Source organism: Saccopteryx bilineata, chromosome 3, assembly GCF_036850765.1.
Source record: "Saccopteryx bilineata isolate mSacBil1 chromosome 3, mSacBil1_pri_phased_curated, whole genome shotgun sequence".
Lineage (NCBI taxonomy): Eukaryota > Metazoa > Chordata > Mammalia > Chiroptera > Emballonuridae > Saccopteryx > Saccopteryx bilineata.
The window spans coordinates 259,433,575-259,453,118 of NC_089492.1; the positions used below are offsets into that span (position 1 = coordinate 259,433,575).

Consider the following 19,544-nt stretch of genomic DNA (forward strand, 5'->3'; position numbering starts at 1 on the left):
CCTCGGAGCTGGCCCCGCCGGGGAGTCCTTACAGACAGGAAGTGTGTTCCATTGTAGAGGGAGATTGAGGGTATGTCAGCGTCCCCTGAACTGTCCCAGATTCTGATCTAATTGGTCTGGGCTTCTGTTTGGGCATCAAATTTTTAAAGCTCTCCAACTGATTCTGATGTGCAGCCAAAGTTGAGAACTGCTGGGTTAAGTGATGTCCTGACTGAGATCACGTAGTGAGTTTCTAACAGAACTGGTGCTCCGAGATCAGGATACAGGCGGTGTTTTCTACAAACAGAACAGTGTGGGGATGAGCTTGGGGGGGAGGGCTGGGGGAGGGGGGATAAAATGCCCACAGAAGAGAAAGTCTGGTGTGTGACTTCGGTGAATGGGACGAGAGAGAGGGCTGGGAGTGCCACAGGTAAAGCCAGAGCCTGGCCACCAAGGGCCTTGTGGATAGGTTTCATCTGGAAGATATCCAGGCACTGGGGTGGCACGAGACAATCAGAATGGGCATGTGAGCAACACCATCTTAGGGAGTGTGGATTTCAGAATGAGGACAGTAGGGACCCATTAAAGAGGACAGATATGATCAGATTTGCATTTTAGGGAAATGACCCAGGGTTAGTGCAATGGATCTGAACACGTGAGACTAGAAACAGGGAAACTGGTGTGAGAGCTTCTCTTGCAATAGAGTTAGAAAAACAAACACTTGAATAGGAAGGATGGGCAGGATTTCGTCATCAGGTCACTGTGAGAACAAGTGACCAGGGATTAAAAATTGCTTCTAGGCTTCTTGCTTAGAGGAGGTTTCTGTCTTAGAGGAGCAGGTATGGATGCGCTGATAGAGCCCGTGGGACGCACTGGAATTGGGTTTGGTGTGACACCGCCAGAGACATACAGGAAGCACTTTGACATGGGATCTGTCCCTTAGGTGGGTAGCCAGCTGTGAGTTGGTCACTGGTATCCAAATAGCCAGAGAGGAAAACGGTCTAGAGAGATCGGAATAAAGAGACAAGTAAGGGTCAAGCCTCACTGATAAAGGAGGAGGATCCTAGACAGGAGGAGAGCTGGCACCTCCGAGCCAGGAGGCAAGAACTTCACAAGACAAAGGAAGAATGGCAGAAGCAGCACCTGAGGCCAAGGGTGCTGCCGTGGCCTAGAGCAGTGTCTGGCGCCTGCCCCTCCTCAGAGGCACTTGGGAAATGATGGAGGGATGGAGTGAATGAATGCTGTCGGGGGCCCCAGAGGTTGACCGGACAAATCAACCCCATGTTTCTGAACGTGAAAAACCCAGTGCTGACCCTATCGTGGCGAAGGCTGGGTGGGGGAAGCCGTGTGGGTAGAAGCCTCCCTGCAGCGGGTTGAAGAGAGAGGGGAAGTAAGGAAGAGTGGAGACGGCCCTGCCGGGAGACTTGTGAAGGGAGAAAAGGAGTCGGTAACTAGAAGGGCTGCCTGGCTAAGATCAGCTCTTCACCATCAAGATTCCATTTTTAAACACGCAAGGAATCAGGCAGAGGAGGAGAGGGTGACGAGGGGTAGGGAGGAGCTCCTCCAGAAGGAAGATGGTGGAACAGAGGCACAGAAGCTGAGTCTGGCTGGAGGGACTAAGATACTCCTGAGGCAGCAGATGTGGACAAATCCAGGGTGAAGTTCTCCAGTTCTCAAGGCCTCCCGTCCAATCAGAAGTTAAGTGGAGGGTTAGAACTGCTGTGGAAGGCAGGTGGGGCGGCTGGCCAGGTGGGCAGCACCGAGGGCCCAGCTGAGCCTGTAAACTGCATTGGTGGGCACCTGCCCGAAGGTCACTTCAGAAACCAGGCTCTGAGGACTGAAGCCGGAGACATGAGTGGCCGGAACTGATAACGCGCGCCGAAGTCGAATGGCGTTTCCTGGGGCGCGCACTCAGGCACTCCATCTGTTTGCTCTCGCACTCTACAAACACTTCCCACAAGCCTGGAGCCGCTCAGGAGGGATGGATTGAACATGTGAAGAGGGGAGAGGACCACAAAAGAGAGAAATGAAAGCACAGCTTAGAACCGGCCAGGCACAGGGATTCTGGTCCACCAACTTCTTTCAACGAGGACTGTGCTGGGTGGTGTCCTAAACTCTGGGGAGGGACAGAGCGGTAGGCACAACAGGTAATTAACGGAGGGCTTCAAGGTGCTTTGGGAACCCAGAGGAAGAAATGACTGATGCTGGGATGGGGGGATGGGAGGGACAAGAAGGGTTTCTCGAAGGACTTGGCAGCTGCTCTAAGCCTTAAAGGGTAAGTGGGCCCCACGGGGAAGGAGAGCAGGTGTCCCAGGCAACGAGGACGGCTTGTGCAGAGATGTGGTGGCACTCTTCATGCCACCCACGTGGAATCGCTGCCGCCTGCTCCTGTCTGTTTAAAAGGACTTCTCTTAGGAAACGGCATGGGGCTGGCCTCTTTCCAGAAGATGCTTTGCCCCACTGATAGTAAGGGTGCCAACACTGCTCTTAGCTACCAGAAGCTTGGTCTCCTCTATAAAACTGGCCCCGAAGGGCTTCCTCCTGGAAGTGGTTAGTTAATCGTAATATTATCTTAAATGTTTACAAAGCAACTCCCCATAAATTAACTCCTCACAGCAGCCTGACCTGGTGGGTGGGGCTGGGGTTCTAAAGGAGGAAACCAAGGCAGAGTGAGGTCACTTGGACAGTGAGAGGCTGAGCCTGAGGTGGACTCCAGGCCACATGCCTCCTTGACCACCCGCTGCACCACACTGTATGTGTTATGGCAGTATCCCCAGTGACTTGCCCCTGCCAGGCCTCCTGTCTCCCTGGAGAAGGAGGGAGGGGGTGGAGGGAGGAGGTGGAGGGAGGGGGGCGGGAGCCCAGCCACAGAGAGGGAATAAATGAACAAGGGCATCCTCCTGGGTGGAGAAAGCGGCCTCTTCCCTCCACGGATGACTGAGTTGCCATCAGAAATGACTAAAGGCCATTTAGAAACTATGAGTTCCTGGCCTACAGGACAGCGTCAGGCATGTCTGAGAATGAGGCATCCTCAGAAAACACAGTTGGGGCTGGCCCTCTGTTTGACAAAGGAGGAGCTAGCAAGGTCTGCCTCACACAGGATGACCTCTTTGGTCAGTGAAAGTACTAGAAGCAAGATCTGCCTCCCAACGCAAGCCCTCTGCCTCCTCAGGCTGAGCGCTCTGAGCAGCCTCTCCTTATCTCTGTCTAGATCCAGAGAGTTCTGCCCCCCACCCCCATCCCCACTAATATAGATCCTCACTGCTTACTGTGTCAGGCATTGTTCTGAGTGCTTTAGAAATCCTGATTCAGTTCCTTATAATAACACCATTAGTTAGGCACTATAATCCTTGTTTTGTAAGAAACTGGGGGGCCCTGGCTGGTTGGCTCAGTGGTAGAGCATCAGCCTGGCGTGCAGAAGTCCTGGGTTCGATTCCCGGCCAGGGCACACAGGAGAAGTGCCCATCTGCTTCTCTTCCCCTCCCCCTCTTCTTCCTCTCTGTCTCTCTCTTCCCCTCCCGCAGCGAGGCTCCATTGGAGCAAAGATGGCCCTGGCGCTGGGGATGGCTCCTTGGCCTCTGCCTCAGGCGCTAGAGTGGCTCTGGTCACAACAGAGCGACGCCCCGGAGGGGCAGAGCATCACCCCCTGGTGGGCAGAGCGTCGCCCCTGGTGGGCGTGCCGGGTGGATCCCGGTCGGGCGCATGCGGGAGTCTGATGACTGTCTCTCCCCGTTTCCAGCTTCAGAAAAATACAAACAAACAAACAAACAAAAAAGTGGGGGCACAGAGATGTTAGGCAGTTAAACCAAGGACACACAGCAGATCTGGGGTTTGAATCCAGGGAGTCTGGCTCTAGTCTTCATCCTTGACCATGTCAGCACACTGGTGGTTATACTATAGTTAGATGAGCACCAAAACACCCTTTCACACACCTGCAACTGCTACCCAGCTGCCTTGCCCTGACTTCCAAGCTGAGTCAAGCTCAGTCATGTACAGACGTCTCAACAATTTACCACATACAGTTGCACAATCTCTTACACCCTTACACCCTGTCACAGCTACATCATAAGCTCCTCAGATTCATGACATGTTTATCAGGGACAACTCTTTCTGCCCTCAGCTTGTGCTGGCTCCCAGCGACACAGGTGAATCAGACCATCCAAATGTTGAAATTTAGTCCAGATAGAGCACATAGTAGTTTGTAGTGACTTCCATGTTGAAATTTAGTCTAGAGAGGGTACACAGTCCCTATAGTGACTTCCTCAGGGCGGTAATGGAAATGTGCATAGGCCAGTGGGACCAGAGTAGGTGCCAGGCCTACAGAGCAGGGTTTCTCAACACTAGACATTGGGGCCAGATAACTGTGATGTTGTGGGGTCTGCCCGATGCACTGTAGACTGCCTGGCAGCATCCCTGGCCCGTGTCCACCGGATGCCGGTAGCACCCCAAACCAAAAATAGCTCTAGGCACTGTCCAATCTCCCTATTTGAGAACTGCTGCAAAAGAGAAGGAGGAGTGGTTATCAGGAAGGCTTTCTAGGGGAGAGTGTGTGCATTTTCTAGAAGATGCTTAGCGGCCCACCAGGGAGAAGGCAAAGCAGCAGCGCAAAGGAAAATGCAGAAGTGTGGGATACCACATGTGGGTGGAGGAGACATTTCATTTTCTGAGGGTAATGGGAGATTTGGAAAGGCTGTGAGCAGGGGCGGGGATCCTTCTGTCTGCAGTGGGGGACCCCATAGGCCAGGCACCAGTGAGGAGGCCAGAACCACGGCCTGGCCTCAGTTTGGAGAGAAGCCAAGTCTGGGCTCTTTCTGAGAAGCAGCCTGGGTGGTCCGATCCTCTGCTGTGGGGTTGGGGCCCAGCTTCTAGCTCTATCTGCAGCCTGGGCCTCAGATCCCAGGGAGAGGGCTCAGGGGACTCAGGACAGGATTCTCTGTCCAGCCCCACCTGTACCATCTGGCTCTGAACTACCAACTAGCCCCAAGGTGTGGTTGAGAGTTGATATGGAGACATAAACTCTGGGCTAGGGTTAGAGACAGCCCCACTTTGTGGGGGAGAAGGCAGGGAACAGGAAACAGATAGGGATCCAGTTCAGGCTAAGGGACTAAACTGGACAAGGCGACCCTTTTCTTCTAAGCTTGACTAGCTGTTTAACCCCTTCATCTCCACAGAAACACCTAGGAGAAAGAAGAAAAGGTTGATGGGGAGCTCTGATTCTCAGGATGATCTAGAACAGTGTTTTTTTAGTTGCCAGCTTGTCTTCCAGAAATTTTGTGCTGGTTCATGGAAGAGATAACCACCCTGATGCTGTATAAAGATTACATACAGACCCAGTGATCTTAGTTGAATTCACCTGTGCTCAGGGTGACTTCTTCCTTAGCAGTCCCTGAAATAATTCTCCTATTTTCACTAGTCCCCAAGTATAAAAAGGTCAAAAACCACTGATCTAGAAGACCCAGGCCTCCTGGGCTAGAGAAAGCAGGCGTCCCCAAACTACGGCCCATGGGCCGCAATTTGGCCCCCTAAGGCCATTTATCCAGCTCCCTCCGCACTTCCAGAAGGGGCAACTCTCTCATTGGTGGTCAGTGAGAGGAGCACTGTATGTGGGAGCCCTCCAATGGTCTGAGGGACAGTGAACTGGCCCCCTGTGTAAAAAGTTTGGGGACCCCTACAGGAAAGGATGGTGAGACCAGCCAGAGGTTCCAAAACACATACCCCTCTATTGATAGTAGTCTAGAATTCTAGATCAAAGGTCAGCAAGAAGGCCAAATCCAACTAGTGGCCTGCTTGTGTATGGCCCATGAGCTAAGAATGTTTTTAATTTACATTTTTAAAGGCTTGAGGGAGAGAAAAAAGTAAGCAACAAAGGCCATGTGTCATCTGCAGACCCTATTATTTTCTATCTAGCCTTTTACATAAAATGTTTACCAATCCTTGCTCTAAACTGAATTTGTATGCTCCCTGCTGCCAGGGAACTCACTACCAGTAAGGCGAGTAATCGCGTCCTCTAAAAGCTAGAAAGCTGTTCTTTCCCCCGAGCTGAAGTGTATGCCCTGGGACTCTGTACAGCAGGCAGTTTGAAGCTACAGGTAATGCTTTGTCTTCCATCAATTTGCAAATGGAAAACCCTGTCCTTAATGCTTCTCTGAAAATGAGGTGAGGAACAGCTCATTCTGTGTGCTGGGCAGCATGCCCCCACCTCAAGCCAGGGCCTCCCTGCAGACACTGCCTGGACACAGGGGAAGTCAGAGCTTCCTCTGTAGACAGGCAGGCTTGTGGTCCTTCACCCACAGCTGCCTGGGGAGGGGTGATTCCCAGGGAGTCAGACGTGACGTAAGCCTCCCTGCCCCAACCGCACGCTCACCCCCAGAACTCTTCGGGGAAGAAATAACCTTTTACTAGAAACCATGTAGGAAGCCAAGTGATCTCCGTGCCCGGAACCAACCTGCTTCTCCATGCTGGCCACTATAGTGTCACCGACTGGGCCACTGCTCTCTAGTTCAATGAGAGGACAACAGGAGAGAGATCGCTAATAGTCCCCAACTCCTGACAGTCCCCTCTCAAACTGACAGGACCCTGCCTTTCTACCCAGAGTGCACATACTAACGTACCCTTGGCAGGGAGAAGAGGTTGGGAATGGGCTATGAAGGGATTGTAGGCAAAGAGGGACAGCTGAGCCCGTGCATTTGATAGACAGAGCTCTGACTGCCATGTTGTGGGGTCATTCATTGTGAGAAGAAGAATCTGGCTTCGGTGGATGGGAGCAGTCGGGAGCGTAAGCCAGGAGAGACCCAGGGCAGGGGTGCAAGAGTAGACAGTAGGACAAATCAGGAGGCAGAACTGACGGGCCTGGCGATTGTTTGGATGGTGGGCATGGCAGGATGAAGGCACCTGCCAGGTTTGTGGTGAGCACACAGGACAGGAGCACGTGAGGTGGGAGTGTTCAGAAGGAGCCTGTGCCAGGCCCCTTCTCAAACGTGACCCAAGCGGAGGAGGTTGCCAGTAGCCTTGTGGAGATTGGGTCTGTGGGATCCGTTTAGGGGAGGAGTAAGTAGGTTCTTCTTCCCTTAGGGGCACCCAGCACCACTAGGATGTATGCTGACGGCAGTGACTGGGTGGACGCAGTGACCCAGAACCTCTCCCATGTAGTGTTCTTCTGATTTTCCAGGGACCCCTGTCTTTCCTGGGCCAGGGCCAGCTTTGAGCCCCACATGGGGCATGGACCTGCAGGAGAAGAGGATACAGAGCTCCCACACCAGGAATGGAAAATCATGCATAGCTTTTCAGAACTCTCAAGTGTCAAAGAGGCAGGAATCTACCGCACAGCCTCAGCTTGGACAGGAAGTGCTGCTTGGGGGATGAGAGGATGAGTCTGGGGCCCAGGTGGGGGGGCTTGGCTGCTCACTCTTCCTCTGCCCCATAAAGTGGTCTGAGTATGACCCATAAAGAGGGGCTTATGAGCTATAGAGGAGCCAGCCCTGCACAAGGTTGGGTCCCTCTGACTTGTTACCGCAAGCAGGAGATTTAACTGGGGGGCTCCTGTAACACCTCACTTTTATGTGGTCCTCAACATTTCCAGCCAGCCCCAAGAAGAGGTTTAAAGACCTGAACTGCCAAAACAGAAACCACAGCCTATATCTTTCAACTCATTCTAGGTAGTAAGCCCTTACTTAGCATTTACTTATTGGCTCTTTCTTTGCACACAATTCAGACAAGTTCCATTCGCTGGCTTCTTGGCAGGATTTAAAACGATAATGAGGAAAGTTCTCTATGGACAAGCGGCTGAACCACAGGAAGACTGTGAACACTGCAGAAGGCAAAACATAAAAGCCTCTGGACACACACCTCTCCTAGCCCCTGTGAACAGCCCCGGGGACATCTGTGCCCAGAAGCCCTGCTTAGAGGTCTGCTTGCGAAGGCAGCCAAGTGAGAGTGATAAGAGGGAGAAAGATTCCACCCAGAGGACAGGGTCAGGAAAGTTTGGGGCCTCAGCGGGGTGAGCGTCCTTTATCTGGACAGGTCCCTTATCTGGACTGCTTGTTCTCCTCGGAGCTCGATAAATGGAGCATTACTTTTCCCAACCAGTCCTCCTCTGGGGTTGGTTTTGTCTCTTGAAGAACACAAGCACTTTGTGTTTTGTTTTATTTGAAATCGGCCTCCTCTCTGCCCTCAGCAGAAGCAGGGGTTCCAGGAGAGCCTAAGGGCCTTGCTTCACTAACCCCTTCCTTCACTCCCGACGTGCTCCTGGCACCAGCTCTGGGACAGGCCCTGGGGTGAATTCACTGAAGTTCCTGTCCTCAGTGAAAACTGACTTCTGGGACCCTTTGAGCTGGATCTCAAAAGGTTTTAGTGTGATGAGGAGGGGTGGGCCCTCTGGGGTGGGGCACCTTCCTCGTGGACGGTGGGGAAGTGGGCACAGGGCGAAGGCAGAGGCATTGGTAGGTGGGTGGGTGCACTGGTACCTAGCAGGAACCTCGATTTTGAATGATGGAATGCAGGCTTGTTTAGACTTTGTCGGTGGTCTGCACTTTCCTCGAGTCAGTACTTGGACGTGACGGAGTCCTTAGGCTCAGGGATGATGCCAGGCACCATAAGGATGTTTCATTAATTCACTGCTACGCTACAAAGTAGGTATCTTTTTTTTTTTTTTTAAGTGAGAGGAGGGGTGATAGAAAAACAGACTCCCACATGCACCCTGACCGGGACCCACCCAGCAACCTTCTGGGGCCAATGTTCAAATCAACGGAGCTATGCTCAGCACCTGAGGCCAATGCGCGGACCAACCGAGCCACTAGCTGCAAGGGGAAGGGAGAGGGAGAGGGAAAGGAAGAGAAGCAGATGGTCGCTTCTCATGTGTGCCCTGACCGGGGATCGAACATGGGATGTCCACATGCTGGGCCGATGCTCTATCCACTGAGCAAACCAGCCAGGGCCAAAGTAGGTATTTCTAATGTCATTTGAGATGAGATCTTTAGCCCTTGATCACACTGGAGGTACGTGGTAGAGCTCGGATCTGGACTTGGTTATGTCCAGATTCCTAACCCTTACACTGTCTGGCTTCCCTGTGACAAATAAGTAGATCATTAGGGCTTCCTCTCCCCTCCAGCCCTACCCCCATGTCCACCTACCCTAGCCCTCTAGCACCCTGCCTCTGTCAGGTGTTTCCTGACCTGGGACAGAAAATGGCAGCGGAGCAGGGAAAAGATGGTTAGTGGCCAAGGATCCACTGTAACCACGGGGCCAGGACTGGCATACTCAGCAGGCATTCCTGGGTCTGTAGGCCTGTGTCCCCTTTCGCAGCTGTGCCTACCCACGGCCTCCTCTCTGCTAGACCTCTGGAACTTGAGGGGGTTAGGGAGGGTTAAGAGCGGGGCAGTGGAGGTTGTAAGAGATGCGTGCTGCTGTGTGTGCATGAACTTGCAGCATGACTTTGGGGAGGGGTGCTGGGACAGGCATGGGGTTAAGTTGATGCTTCAAATGATGAGGGGAGGAGGGGCATGCAGGTCTGACTGGCTGAAGCCAGGAGTGTTCAGATGATGTGAACACGAAGATGTATGTGTAATGATATGGGTGCACAGGAAGCTGTTTCTGGGTACATTGGGCCTGTGCCCAGCTGCACATGTGTCTGGGTGGAGCTGGCCAGTCCCACGGCACTGGGTGTGTGTCGGCATTGCCTGAGAGTACAGTCAGTATACTCAGGCAGAACTAGTACCTCCTGCCTGTCACATTCCTGGGATCCGGCCAGGCCCTCCCCTGTGGAGGGGTAGGGCTGGCAGGCAGGCCTGTACAAGGACAGGTGGCTTCTGTTCCTAGAACTGCTTCCTCATCCAGGCTTTCCTCTGTTTCCCAGCTGGGCACCTGGGAGAGGGGAGGAGGCCATGGGTCCTTCAAGGCGGGACTTCCAAGCCAGCTGCGAGGAGCTGGGCAGGGAGACAGAAGAGCAGTGGTGTGACTCTCGAGCATGAGCACGGCTGTATACAAGCTGGTCACCAAGGCGCTGAGTGCAGTCAGTGACCCTGCCCTTCCCTTCCTCCCAGGGCCTCCGGAATGGCAGAACCTGTCTGTCCAGCTGTAGTTCCTCCCCAGCAGGGTGTTGGGAGAGGGTCTGGGTGGCAGGAGCTGGGGCCCCGGGTGCCTTGAGGAGAAAAGGGGCAGGTGGAAAGCGCGCACAGTCTCCCAGCCTGTCTGCTCTGCGCCTGAACGTGCACCGCTGGCCATCTCCTCGCCCCAGCAAGTCCTGTGGAGCATGCGAAACCACTCCCGGGGAACTGGGAGAGCTGGAGGTGGAGCCTGGCCCCTTGCATCCCTCCTGGGGACACTGAGCCCCACAAAGGGGAGAACCTTGGCTCAAGAACATGCAGTGGATTCTGGGCCTGGCCAGGTGCTGGGCGCTCCGCAGCATCCTATGATAAAATGGCCCTCCTTGAGGGTGAGCACCAGAGGGAAAGACCACCAGGACCACCGTGCTGGCCCCGCCCACCAGGCTGCTTCTCTCCCTGCAGGTGATTGAGGAGTTCTACAACCAGACGTGGATCCACCGCAATGGGGAGAGCATCTTGCCCACCACTCTCACCACGCTCTGGTCCCTCTCCGTGGCCATCTTCTCCGTAGGGGGCATGATTGGCTCCTTCTCGGTGGGCCTTTTTGTTAACCGCTTTGGCCGGTGAGCAGAGGGTTCCTGGCCTCCCACCCCAGGGTGTCCCAAGTGGATGTGGGGGTTAGGGGTGACATCCCTGCCTGTTTCAGGGTACTCCTTATGACTCAGTGCCTGGGGGGTCTGGGGGGATCGAGGGACCCACCTGACCTGTGACCCCTGCCCCTAGGCGGAACTCAATGCTGATGATAAATCTGCTGGCCTTCCTGTCCGCTGTGCTCATGGGCTTCTCAAAACTGGGCAAGTCCTTTGAGATGCTGATCCTGGGCCGCTTCATCATTGGTGTGTACTGTGGCCTGACCACAGGCTTCGTGCCCATGTACGTGGGGGAGGTGTCCCCGACATCGCTGCGAGGGGCACTGGGCACCCTGCACCAGCTGGGCATCGTCGTTGGCATCCTCATCGCTCAGGTGAGTGGGGAAGGCTCTGCCCCCACCAGCATAGCTCCTGTCCCACAGCTTCAGTGCTCTTGGGGGTGTGTCCAGACAGCACCTGGCTAGACCTCTCCCTCAGCCTTCCACAGCCCCGCATCATGGCAAACAGCCTAGCACAGATCCCGGAGAACATGCCGCCACTCAGGTTCCCCTGTGGGGCTCCAGGGCAGGAGAGCGAGTCCATCCCAGCCCACCTAGCCTTTCTTTTCATCCGAGGATCCAGCCCCAGGCACACACATTATCCCTCACCATGCGGGCTCCCTCATGCCTCTAGGCCTTTATGTCTTCACTTGTACTACCCTCTCTCCGAAGGCTTTCCTTTTCCCATCCCTAAAAGCATCCCGTGGCAGAGTGGCAGTCCCCACAGCCTGTGCCATTTATCCTCCCACTAATGCTGGGAAGTGGGTCCCCTTTCCCCATCTTCCAAGTGAGAGAACTGAGGTCAGAAAAGTTAAAGCCTCATGTGAATGGCAGAGTTTCAGAACTGCAGGCCTTTCCTAAAGCAGCATTGGATACAAAGCCTGCCACGGCCACCAGGTGCAGTGGGCCAGCATGGGGGGAGGGTGCTCACAGCTGCCTCCTCCGACCCTGCCTCCTCAGGTGTTCGGCCTGGACTCCATCATGGGCAACAAGGAGCTGTGGCCCCTGCTGCTGAGCATCATCTTCATCCCAGCCTTGGTGCAGTGCATCCTGCTGCCCTTTTGCCCCGAGAGCCCCCGCTTTCTGCTCATCAACCGCAACGAGGAGAACCGGGCCAAGAGTGGTACGGGCAGCGCCCTGCCCTCCTCCCCATCCCCTGGCCCTGGCCGCCTTCCCGCGTTGAGCCACCCCCACCTTCCCTCCGGTCCCCCCAGTGCTGAAGAAGCTGCGCGGGACAGCGGATGTGACCCGCGACCTGCAGGAGATGAAGGAGGAGAGTCGGCAGATGATGCGGGAGAAGAAGGTCACCATCCTGGAGCTGTTCCGCTCACCTGCCTACCGCCAGCCCATCCTCATTGCTGTGGTGCTGCAGCTGTCCCAGCAGCTGTCCGGCATCAACGCTGTGAGTGCCCCTCACCCACCCTTCCTATGGCCAAGAACAGGCTATGAACAGTGCCCAGACTTAAAATAATGAACAAGCCCCTGCCAAAATTAGGTTCCTTTAGAACCAAACTAGTGCAGCTTCCTCTTCATTCTTTACACACCCTGTGTTTTGTCCCCACCAGGACAAAGGCAGGGGAAGGGCCATAGTACCTGGCTGAGCCCCAATGACTTCTCTGTCCCATAGATTTTCTATTATTCCACAAGCATCTTTGAGAAGGCGGAGGTACAGCAGCCTGTGTATGCCACCATTGGTTCCGGCATCGTCAACACAGCCTTCACGGTCGTGTCGGTGAGTCTTTGCGTCCTTGCCTACCACCAATCAGCAGCCGGGATCCAGCTTAGGGCTTCAGGGCCTCATGACTGAATGGCAGCATTTATTGCAAGCCAGGCATGTGTCATGTGCTCTCTAAGTGCTATGTCATTTCATCCTCAACTTGACCCGTTCGTTACACATATCAAACAGCTGATGACACTGATGCTCGGAGAAGTGGGATGGCTTGCCCGAGGTCACAGTCAGGATGCTCAGCCATCTGGCTCTTTAGAGGCAGCTCCCTTTCCCTCACCCCGTGTGGCCCCCAAGCTAAGCCCCAAGAGGGAGTGATACCATCTTCCCCTTGGTCTCTGCAGTGCCATGTGGCTTTCCCACTCTTGGGGTAAGCCTCTGGGTTGGGAGGTTCAGAGGGGCCCAGGTGGGGGTGGCGCTGACATTCTCTCTGCCCACAGCTATTTGTGGTGGAACGAGCTGGCCGGCGAACGCTGCACCTCATTGGCCTGGCTGGCATGGCAGGCTGTGCTGTGCTCATGACCATCGCGCTGGCATTACTGGTAAGCTACCACACTGTGGGGGCGAGGTGGCAGGGTCCAACGCTCACGTGGGCTTCAGATCCCAAAGTGCCCATTTCAGCCTCAGCCTGCCTGGCCACCAGCACCCAGAGGCTGGGGGTGCTGCTCTCCCTAGTTTTGGACTCTACCCACTCATATCCTGCCTTGAATTGGCTCCTCCCTGCATGGTGCTTTCTTATCACAGCAACTCCAGCCCCAGACCCCAAGTTCCCTCTTCCCAGGGCTTGCTTTGCCCAATACGAACTTTTTCAAAGTCTTCACCTGTAGCCTCAACTTATCTTAAGAACGGCCTGGCCTGACTGTTGGTAGCACAGTGAATAGAGCGTCGACCTGGGATGCTGAGGTCCCAAGTTCAAAACCCCAAGGTTGTCAGCTTGAGTGCAGAGTTGCTAGCTTGAGTGTGAGATCATCAACATGATGTCATGATCGATCACTTGAGCCCAAAGGTCACTGGCTTGAAGGAAGCCCACAGTCATGAGCTTGAGCAAAAGGTCACTGGCTTGGCTGCAGCCCCCAGTCAAGGCACATATAAGAAGCAATCAATGAACAGCTGAAGTGATGCAATAAGTTGATGCTTCTCATCTCTCGCCTTTCCTGTCTCTTAAAAAATAAAATAAAAAAAGGAACTGACCCATAGAGGCATAGACACATGCCCGATCTTACTCACTTCTCACGACTTAGTTGCATTTTACAGGTGTGGAAACCTAGTCCCACTGAGGTTAGTAATGCAGCAGATAAAAGACAAAGCCAAGCATTGACCTCAGGTCTGCTGGCCCCAATGTAACCTCTGTGACAACCCTAAATCTCTTATCAAGAAAAGCACCAGTATGCTAATTTACAGCTGAATCAAGGCTTAGAAAGTCATATGATTACTGAGCAGTGTGGACCCAGCAAGTGATGAAGGGCAGATCTGGGATTTGAGCTAAAACCCACAGCCTCTACTGTGGCTTCCTTGAAGGGAGTGATTATATACAGAACCACATGTCTGAGGCCAATGTTGTGCCAGCCCTGAATTGGGTGCCTTACAAGGCTTCTAACGCCCACCTCAGAAATGTTCATCCACATACTCCTGCCATAGGCAGACCAGTCCCCACCCAGAGCCAGGGGACCACAAGGACCCCTTATCACCTCCTAGACTTATGGGTTAAGGGTAGGGAGATTTGAGTGGGAGTGGGAGAAAAGCAAGCAATTGCAACTGCTCTGGTTGCTGTAGACTTTTGACTCTCCCTCAAGTCCCTTCCAAGCACCTATGATCAACACCCTCTACGTTCAAGAATCTGTATGATCCCTACCCAGAGAAATGGTATTCACATGACCATTCCCGGAGGGTAAACCAGAGCTCACAAGCACCTTGCAGAGCGTAAATCATTTTGTTCAGATGAAGAAACAGACCCACGGCAGGAGACCTAAGTCACATCGCAAATCCAGGATCATCCCCAGGCCTCCTGCTGTCCAGCCCAGAGATCTTAGCCCTGCCCTGGCTGCCTCTACAATTTTTGTTCTAACTTTCCTCCCCGTCTCTTATCCATAACAGGAACAGGTACCCCAGTTGTCATACCTGAGCATCGTGGCCATCTTTGGCTTTGTGGCCTTCTTTGAAATTGGTCCTGGCCCTATTCCATGGTTCATTGTGGCTGAACTCTTCAGTCAGGGTCCTCGCCCAGCTGCCATTGCTGTTGCTGGCTTCTCCAACTGGACCTCAAATTTCATTGTGGGCATGTGCTTCCAGTATGTGGAGGTAAGAACCCCCATTTTCTCTACATGCACCATTTTTCGCCTGCCCAGAGCTCTCCCAGGGTTCTTTCCTTGGCTTTGAATTGTCTCCATTCTGCTCTGCAATGGGAACCTGTTCCCTGGAGCCTATAATTACCAAGTGCAGCAGGCAGACTTTCATTTAATCATCCCAGCACGCCTCAGTTGTAAGTAGGTATTCCCTTTCTCAGGTCAGAGGTCTAAGAGTCAAGTGACTTATCCAAGGTCCTACAGCCAGAATGTAGGGTCAAGACGACCAATTGTGTCTGTGTTTTTCAGCAACTGTGTGGTCCCTACGTCTTCATCATCTTCACCGTGCTCCTGGTTCTGTTCTTCATCTTCACTTACTTCAAAGTTCCTGAGACCAAAGGCCGGACCTTCGATGAGATTGCTTCTGGTTTCCGGCAGGGGGGAGCCAGCCAAAGTGACAAGACACCTGAGGAGCTGTTCCACCCCCTAGGGGCTGATTCCCAAGTGTGAGGCACCCCACACCACCGGCCCGGCCTGTTCCCAGCAGCCCCAAGGATCTCTCAGAGCACAGGCGGCTGGACGAGACTTCCAAATGACAGATCTTAGCGGAGCTGGGCCTGGGGCTCCTTTTTTCATCCAACAGTGATGTCCAGAAGAATATTCAGGACTTTAACATTTCCAGGATTTTAACAAAAGCAACTGTTGCTCAGATCTATTTAGACAAGCAACAGATTTTATAATTTTTTTATTACTGATTTTATTATTATTTTTTTATCAGCCAGTCTCCTGTACCCACACTCCAGGCTTTACCCTGAATGGTTCAGTGCCTGAGCGTGGGGGACCAAGTCCTGCCTAGACACACTTGCCTTTTTCACCAAGCTAATCTGTAGGGCTGGACCTATGACCAAGGACACACTAATCGAACTACGAACTACGAGGCTTCCACCCCAAGGGGTGGCTGTGGCCACTCACTTCTGTGACCCAGAATCTCCCCACCCTAGGGGTCAAGCTGCATTCGGATTCGCCCATTCCTATTTCTTCCTACCCAACCACTCAAATTAATCTTTCCTTGCCTGAGACCAGTTGGGAGCACTGGAGTGGAGGGAGGAGAGGAGATGGGCCAGACTAGGCTTCCAGGTTCTAGCCTCCTTTGCACTGAGGGCCAGACGATCACCATGAAAGGAGGGCCGTGGGAGGCTGAGAACTCACTACTCAAGAACACGTGGATGCTCCTGCCCTGCTGTGTATAGATGGAAGATATTTATATATATATTTTTTGGTTGTCAATATTAAATACAGACACTAAGTTATAGTATATCTGGACAAACCAACTTGTAAATACATCACCATACTCCCTCTGTAACTTACCTAAACAGATATAAATGGCTGGTTTTTAGAAACATGGTTTTGAAATACTTGTGGGTTAAGGGTAGGGAGATTTGAGTGGGAGTGGGAGAAAAGCAAGCAATTGCAACTGCTCTGGTTGCTGTAGACTTTTGACTCTCCCTCAAGTCGCTTCCAAGCACCTATGATCAACACCCTCTACGTTCAAGAATCTGTATGATCCCTACCCAGAGAAAACTTACGAATCTTGGCATTCAAGGCATTCTCATTTTGCTTCACATATGATAGTTGGTATTCACAAAAATGATACCAATGTGCAAATCTTGATGTTCAGGCCTTGATATGCATTATCTTAAATGTGAGCTAGGTACTATATCTGCATTTGACAGGCTCAAACAAGTTATATGCCTGTAATCTCAGGGCAAATATGCTAAAACCCTTGCTCTTAGCAATTATACTGCACAACCCCTACCCCTTCCTGACCCAGACCCCCTATTGCCCCCCCCCACACACACACACAATGAACCATGTTCATTTCATGAGCCCAGTGAGCTGTCAAGCTGCCTTCTATCAGTTCCATTTGGTGATGCCTCCCTTGGTTCCAACTTAGATCCTTTCTAAAGACTTGATTCCTGTCCATCCCCCTCTCCCCCAGAATTTCAAGAGCACTTCCTCTTCCTTTCCTATGACAATACCCTTCCACCCTTTATCACAAATTTTAATTTTTCCCACTAGTCTTAACTTAATGGGAAGAAGTCTATTTGGTTCATCTGGGTCTACAGCACTAGTTGCAGGGCTTGGCACGCAGCAGGCACACAAATAGTTGATGAAATACAGCACCAAGAAGCTCTGCTGACAAAATCTACAGGGAAAATTGCCTGCTGAAGCCTTCATAAATGCACGCAGGCAAAACTATAAAATCTTGACGTGAACACGGGTTATGAAGGGGGTGAAGAAGGGCTTGGAAGTGCCCATGAACTGTGCATTATTAGGTACAGGGAACCTGAGGAGTTATCCATACCCATCTCACAAAAAGAGGAGGTTCAGAGAAAGACTGCCTTGCCTGAGCCTGAGGGCAGCGCTATTAACTGATAAGGGCTGGGGCCAGAATAGAGATTAAGTGGGACGGAGGAAGCCTTATCACGTGCCCCCGAAAATCTTCTGTTGATAGGCGTTATCTCTTGTCAGCTTTACCCTGCGGCATTGAAGACAAGATTGCTGAGTCGAGTCAGTGGCTCAAGCTGCCAGGGATGCACTCGAGACTCAATGCTGTACTATGGAGGCGCTCTGGCGGATGGGAAGAAAACCGACGTGCAGTGGGAGGGGTGCGCTAGAGGCCAAAGTTTAAGGATGCAAAGCAGATGGCGCTTAGAACCCACGCGATTCCTTGGTGCCCACGCGCCCGAGACCCAGAAGCTGGGCAGAGCCCGACACCACCCTCGCCCCACCCCGGCGCTCTTAATCCGGGTCTGAAAAGACCCAAGCACCCGCTTCCTGATTCCCTCCCCGCACAGGGTTTGCGCCTACTCGCCGAATGCCCGCCATTTCCCAAAATGCGAAGTGCGCGCAGGCGCCCGGAGCCCGCCCGGCCGTGGCCCACAATGCTTTAGGTGCCACAGCTTCCGGTCCCTTGAAGCCTTTCCCTAGGGACCGCAGTTTACCGCGGGTATAGATTATGGGGCCCAGGTGGTCGTTTATCCTGCCCAAACTGTAAAAGTTGTGCTGCAGGATGCACTCGGCTGTCTATCGCAAACCTACACGCCTAGCCTCCCTTCGCAGCTTCGCATGAGGGGTGGGACTGTGTGGTGTCTCCACCAATCAGAACCGCATCATTGGTTAGGCGAGGGGCGTGTCCCAGAACCCCACCAATCACGGCCTGGCCACTCCCAGCGGTGGTCCAGACGTCTCTTGGGTATACTACCTTCTGTGTCTTCTGGGTGTTGTGTTTGCTCCAGGAGTAAATGACGGTGGCTAGTTTAGCCCCGGGATCTTGAGCAAAGTAGCTCACTGAGATACCGATCGCGCATTAGGTGATGTTTACGGTTCCTGACTAAGAAGTAATTGGTTATGGAGCTGCTCCCAGGCCCCTTTCTTTTCCAGTGCTTAGTTAAGGTCACTGACAGTTTTGTGAAGTTCTTTATCTGATATTCTGGCCTCAAAATCTTCTCTCCTTGGGAGCCTGGATAGGTGGATTTCCCCACTGGGCCCCAGAAGCGTCCTCTCTTTCCCCCAGCAAAGCACTCTCCACGTTTTAACCTGTCCTTCCATCAGACTAGGGAGAGAACTGCTAAGTCATTCTTTTATCCCAGTTTCCACCACAGACTCTGGTCAGGACTGCTGAATGAATGAACTAGAATTTGGACTCAGTGCCACTCCACAATCTGAGTGTTTCCAGTGCGGTTTTAGGCAGAAAATCCAATAATTGAGAATGTGTATCTAAGAGCAGAGGAATATTAACTTTCTTCTGTCATAACATTTTTAATGTCCCCTTTCTCATTCTATGACTTTTATTTCTAAAGTCTAGAAATCTGACCCCTTCTACCTATTGCAATTGCAGACACTAGTGAGGACCACTCATCATCTATCTCTTCCGGATTCACTTAAGCACCTCTTCACTGTTCTGTTCTCTCTGCATACTCTATACTGCAATCTTGATGATCTTCCTAAAATGCATGTGTAGTCATGCCTTTCTCCTTAAAACCTTCCCTCGGTACCTGGTTCCCTCAGGATAATGTTCAGATTTCTTAACCTGGAAATTCAAGGCCATTCGTGATCAATTTCCAGCTCTCAGATACAGCTTCATCTCTTTCCACTGCCCCACCCCACCTAACCCATCCTCCAGGCATTGGTCACTCTATTCTCCGACCTCCAGATACTCTTTCCTCTATGGGTCTTTGGGGTTACCTCCACACAGACTGCCCTCCCACCTACTCATACTATCCACCAGGTGATCAAATCCTATCATAACCCCCGGAGTTGGCAGGAGAAGCTGCTACTTGGAGGTAGGGTGTATCAGTTTTTTGGGACACTGCTGCCAACTATTGGTTGTGTGAACATTTAGATCAGAGTTGGTTTTAACACCAACCTCTCAGAGAGTCAGAGAGAATAGACTGCTTTAGATTAGTCACTGGAACGTTCACAACAAATCTATTTGGTAACCCTGCACCCCAGAATTTCCTAAATCAGTGTCTGACCTATTACTCCACCACTTAATGCTCCCCACGGACTCATAGTGAAGCCCAAATCCCTTAATGTAGCAGACATGATCTTTCACACTCTGGTCCTTGGAGACTTTATTTCCTAATATACTCCTTCAACACCCTAAGATCCAGCCAAGCTGATATATTCAATGTTTCCTGGACAGCTCCTGTCTAATCCTAAAATGTTTTGTTCAAGCTCCTTCTTTCTACTGGTCTACCTTTGGTCTTTCAAAAAGACCAAATTAACTGTCATGTTTTCTACAAAACATTCGCTCATTCCTTCAG

The 19,544-nt window shown here is 52.4% G+C and overlaps 1 protein-coding gene across 1 annotated transcript in view; it reads left to right on the top strand.

Annotated features, from left to right (window-relative positions):
* Window positions 1–16,115, top strand: part of SLC2A1 (solute carrier family 2 member 1) — a 29,816-nt gene extending 13,701 nt beyond the window's left edge. The window contains exons 3-10 of the mRNA XM_066269460.1: window positions 10,482–10,642; window positions 10,803–11,043; window positions 11,668–11,830; window positions 11,922–12,109; window positions 12,335–12,439; window positions 12,874–12,975; window positions 14,528–14,731; window positions 15,025–16,115. Of these exons, the coding sequence (XP_066125557.1) occupies window positions 10,482–10,642; window positions 10,803–11,043; window positions 11,668–11,830; window positions 11,922–12,109; window positions 12,335–12,439; window positions 12,874–12,975; window positions 14,528–14,731; window positions 15,025–15,225 (1,365 nt within the window). The 3' untranslated portion in view covers window positions 15,226–16,115. The remainder of the gene's footprint in view (window positions 1–10,481; window positions 10,643–10,802; window positions 11,044–11,667; window positions 11,831–11,921; window positions 12,110–12,334; window positions 12,440–12,873; window positions 12,976–14,527; window positions 14,732–15,024) is intronic.
* The last annotated feature ends 3,429 nt before the right edge of the window (window positions 16,116–19,544 follow it).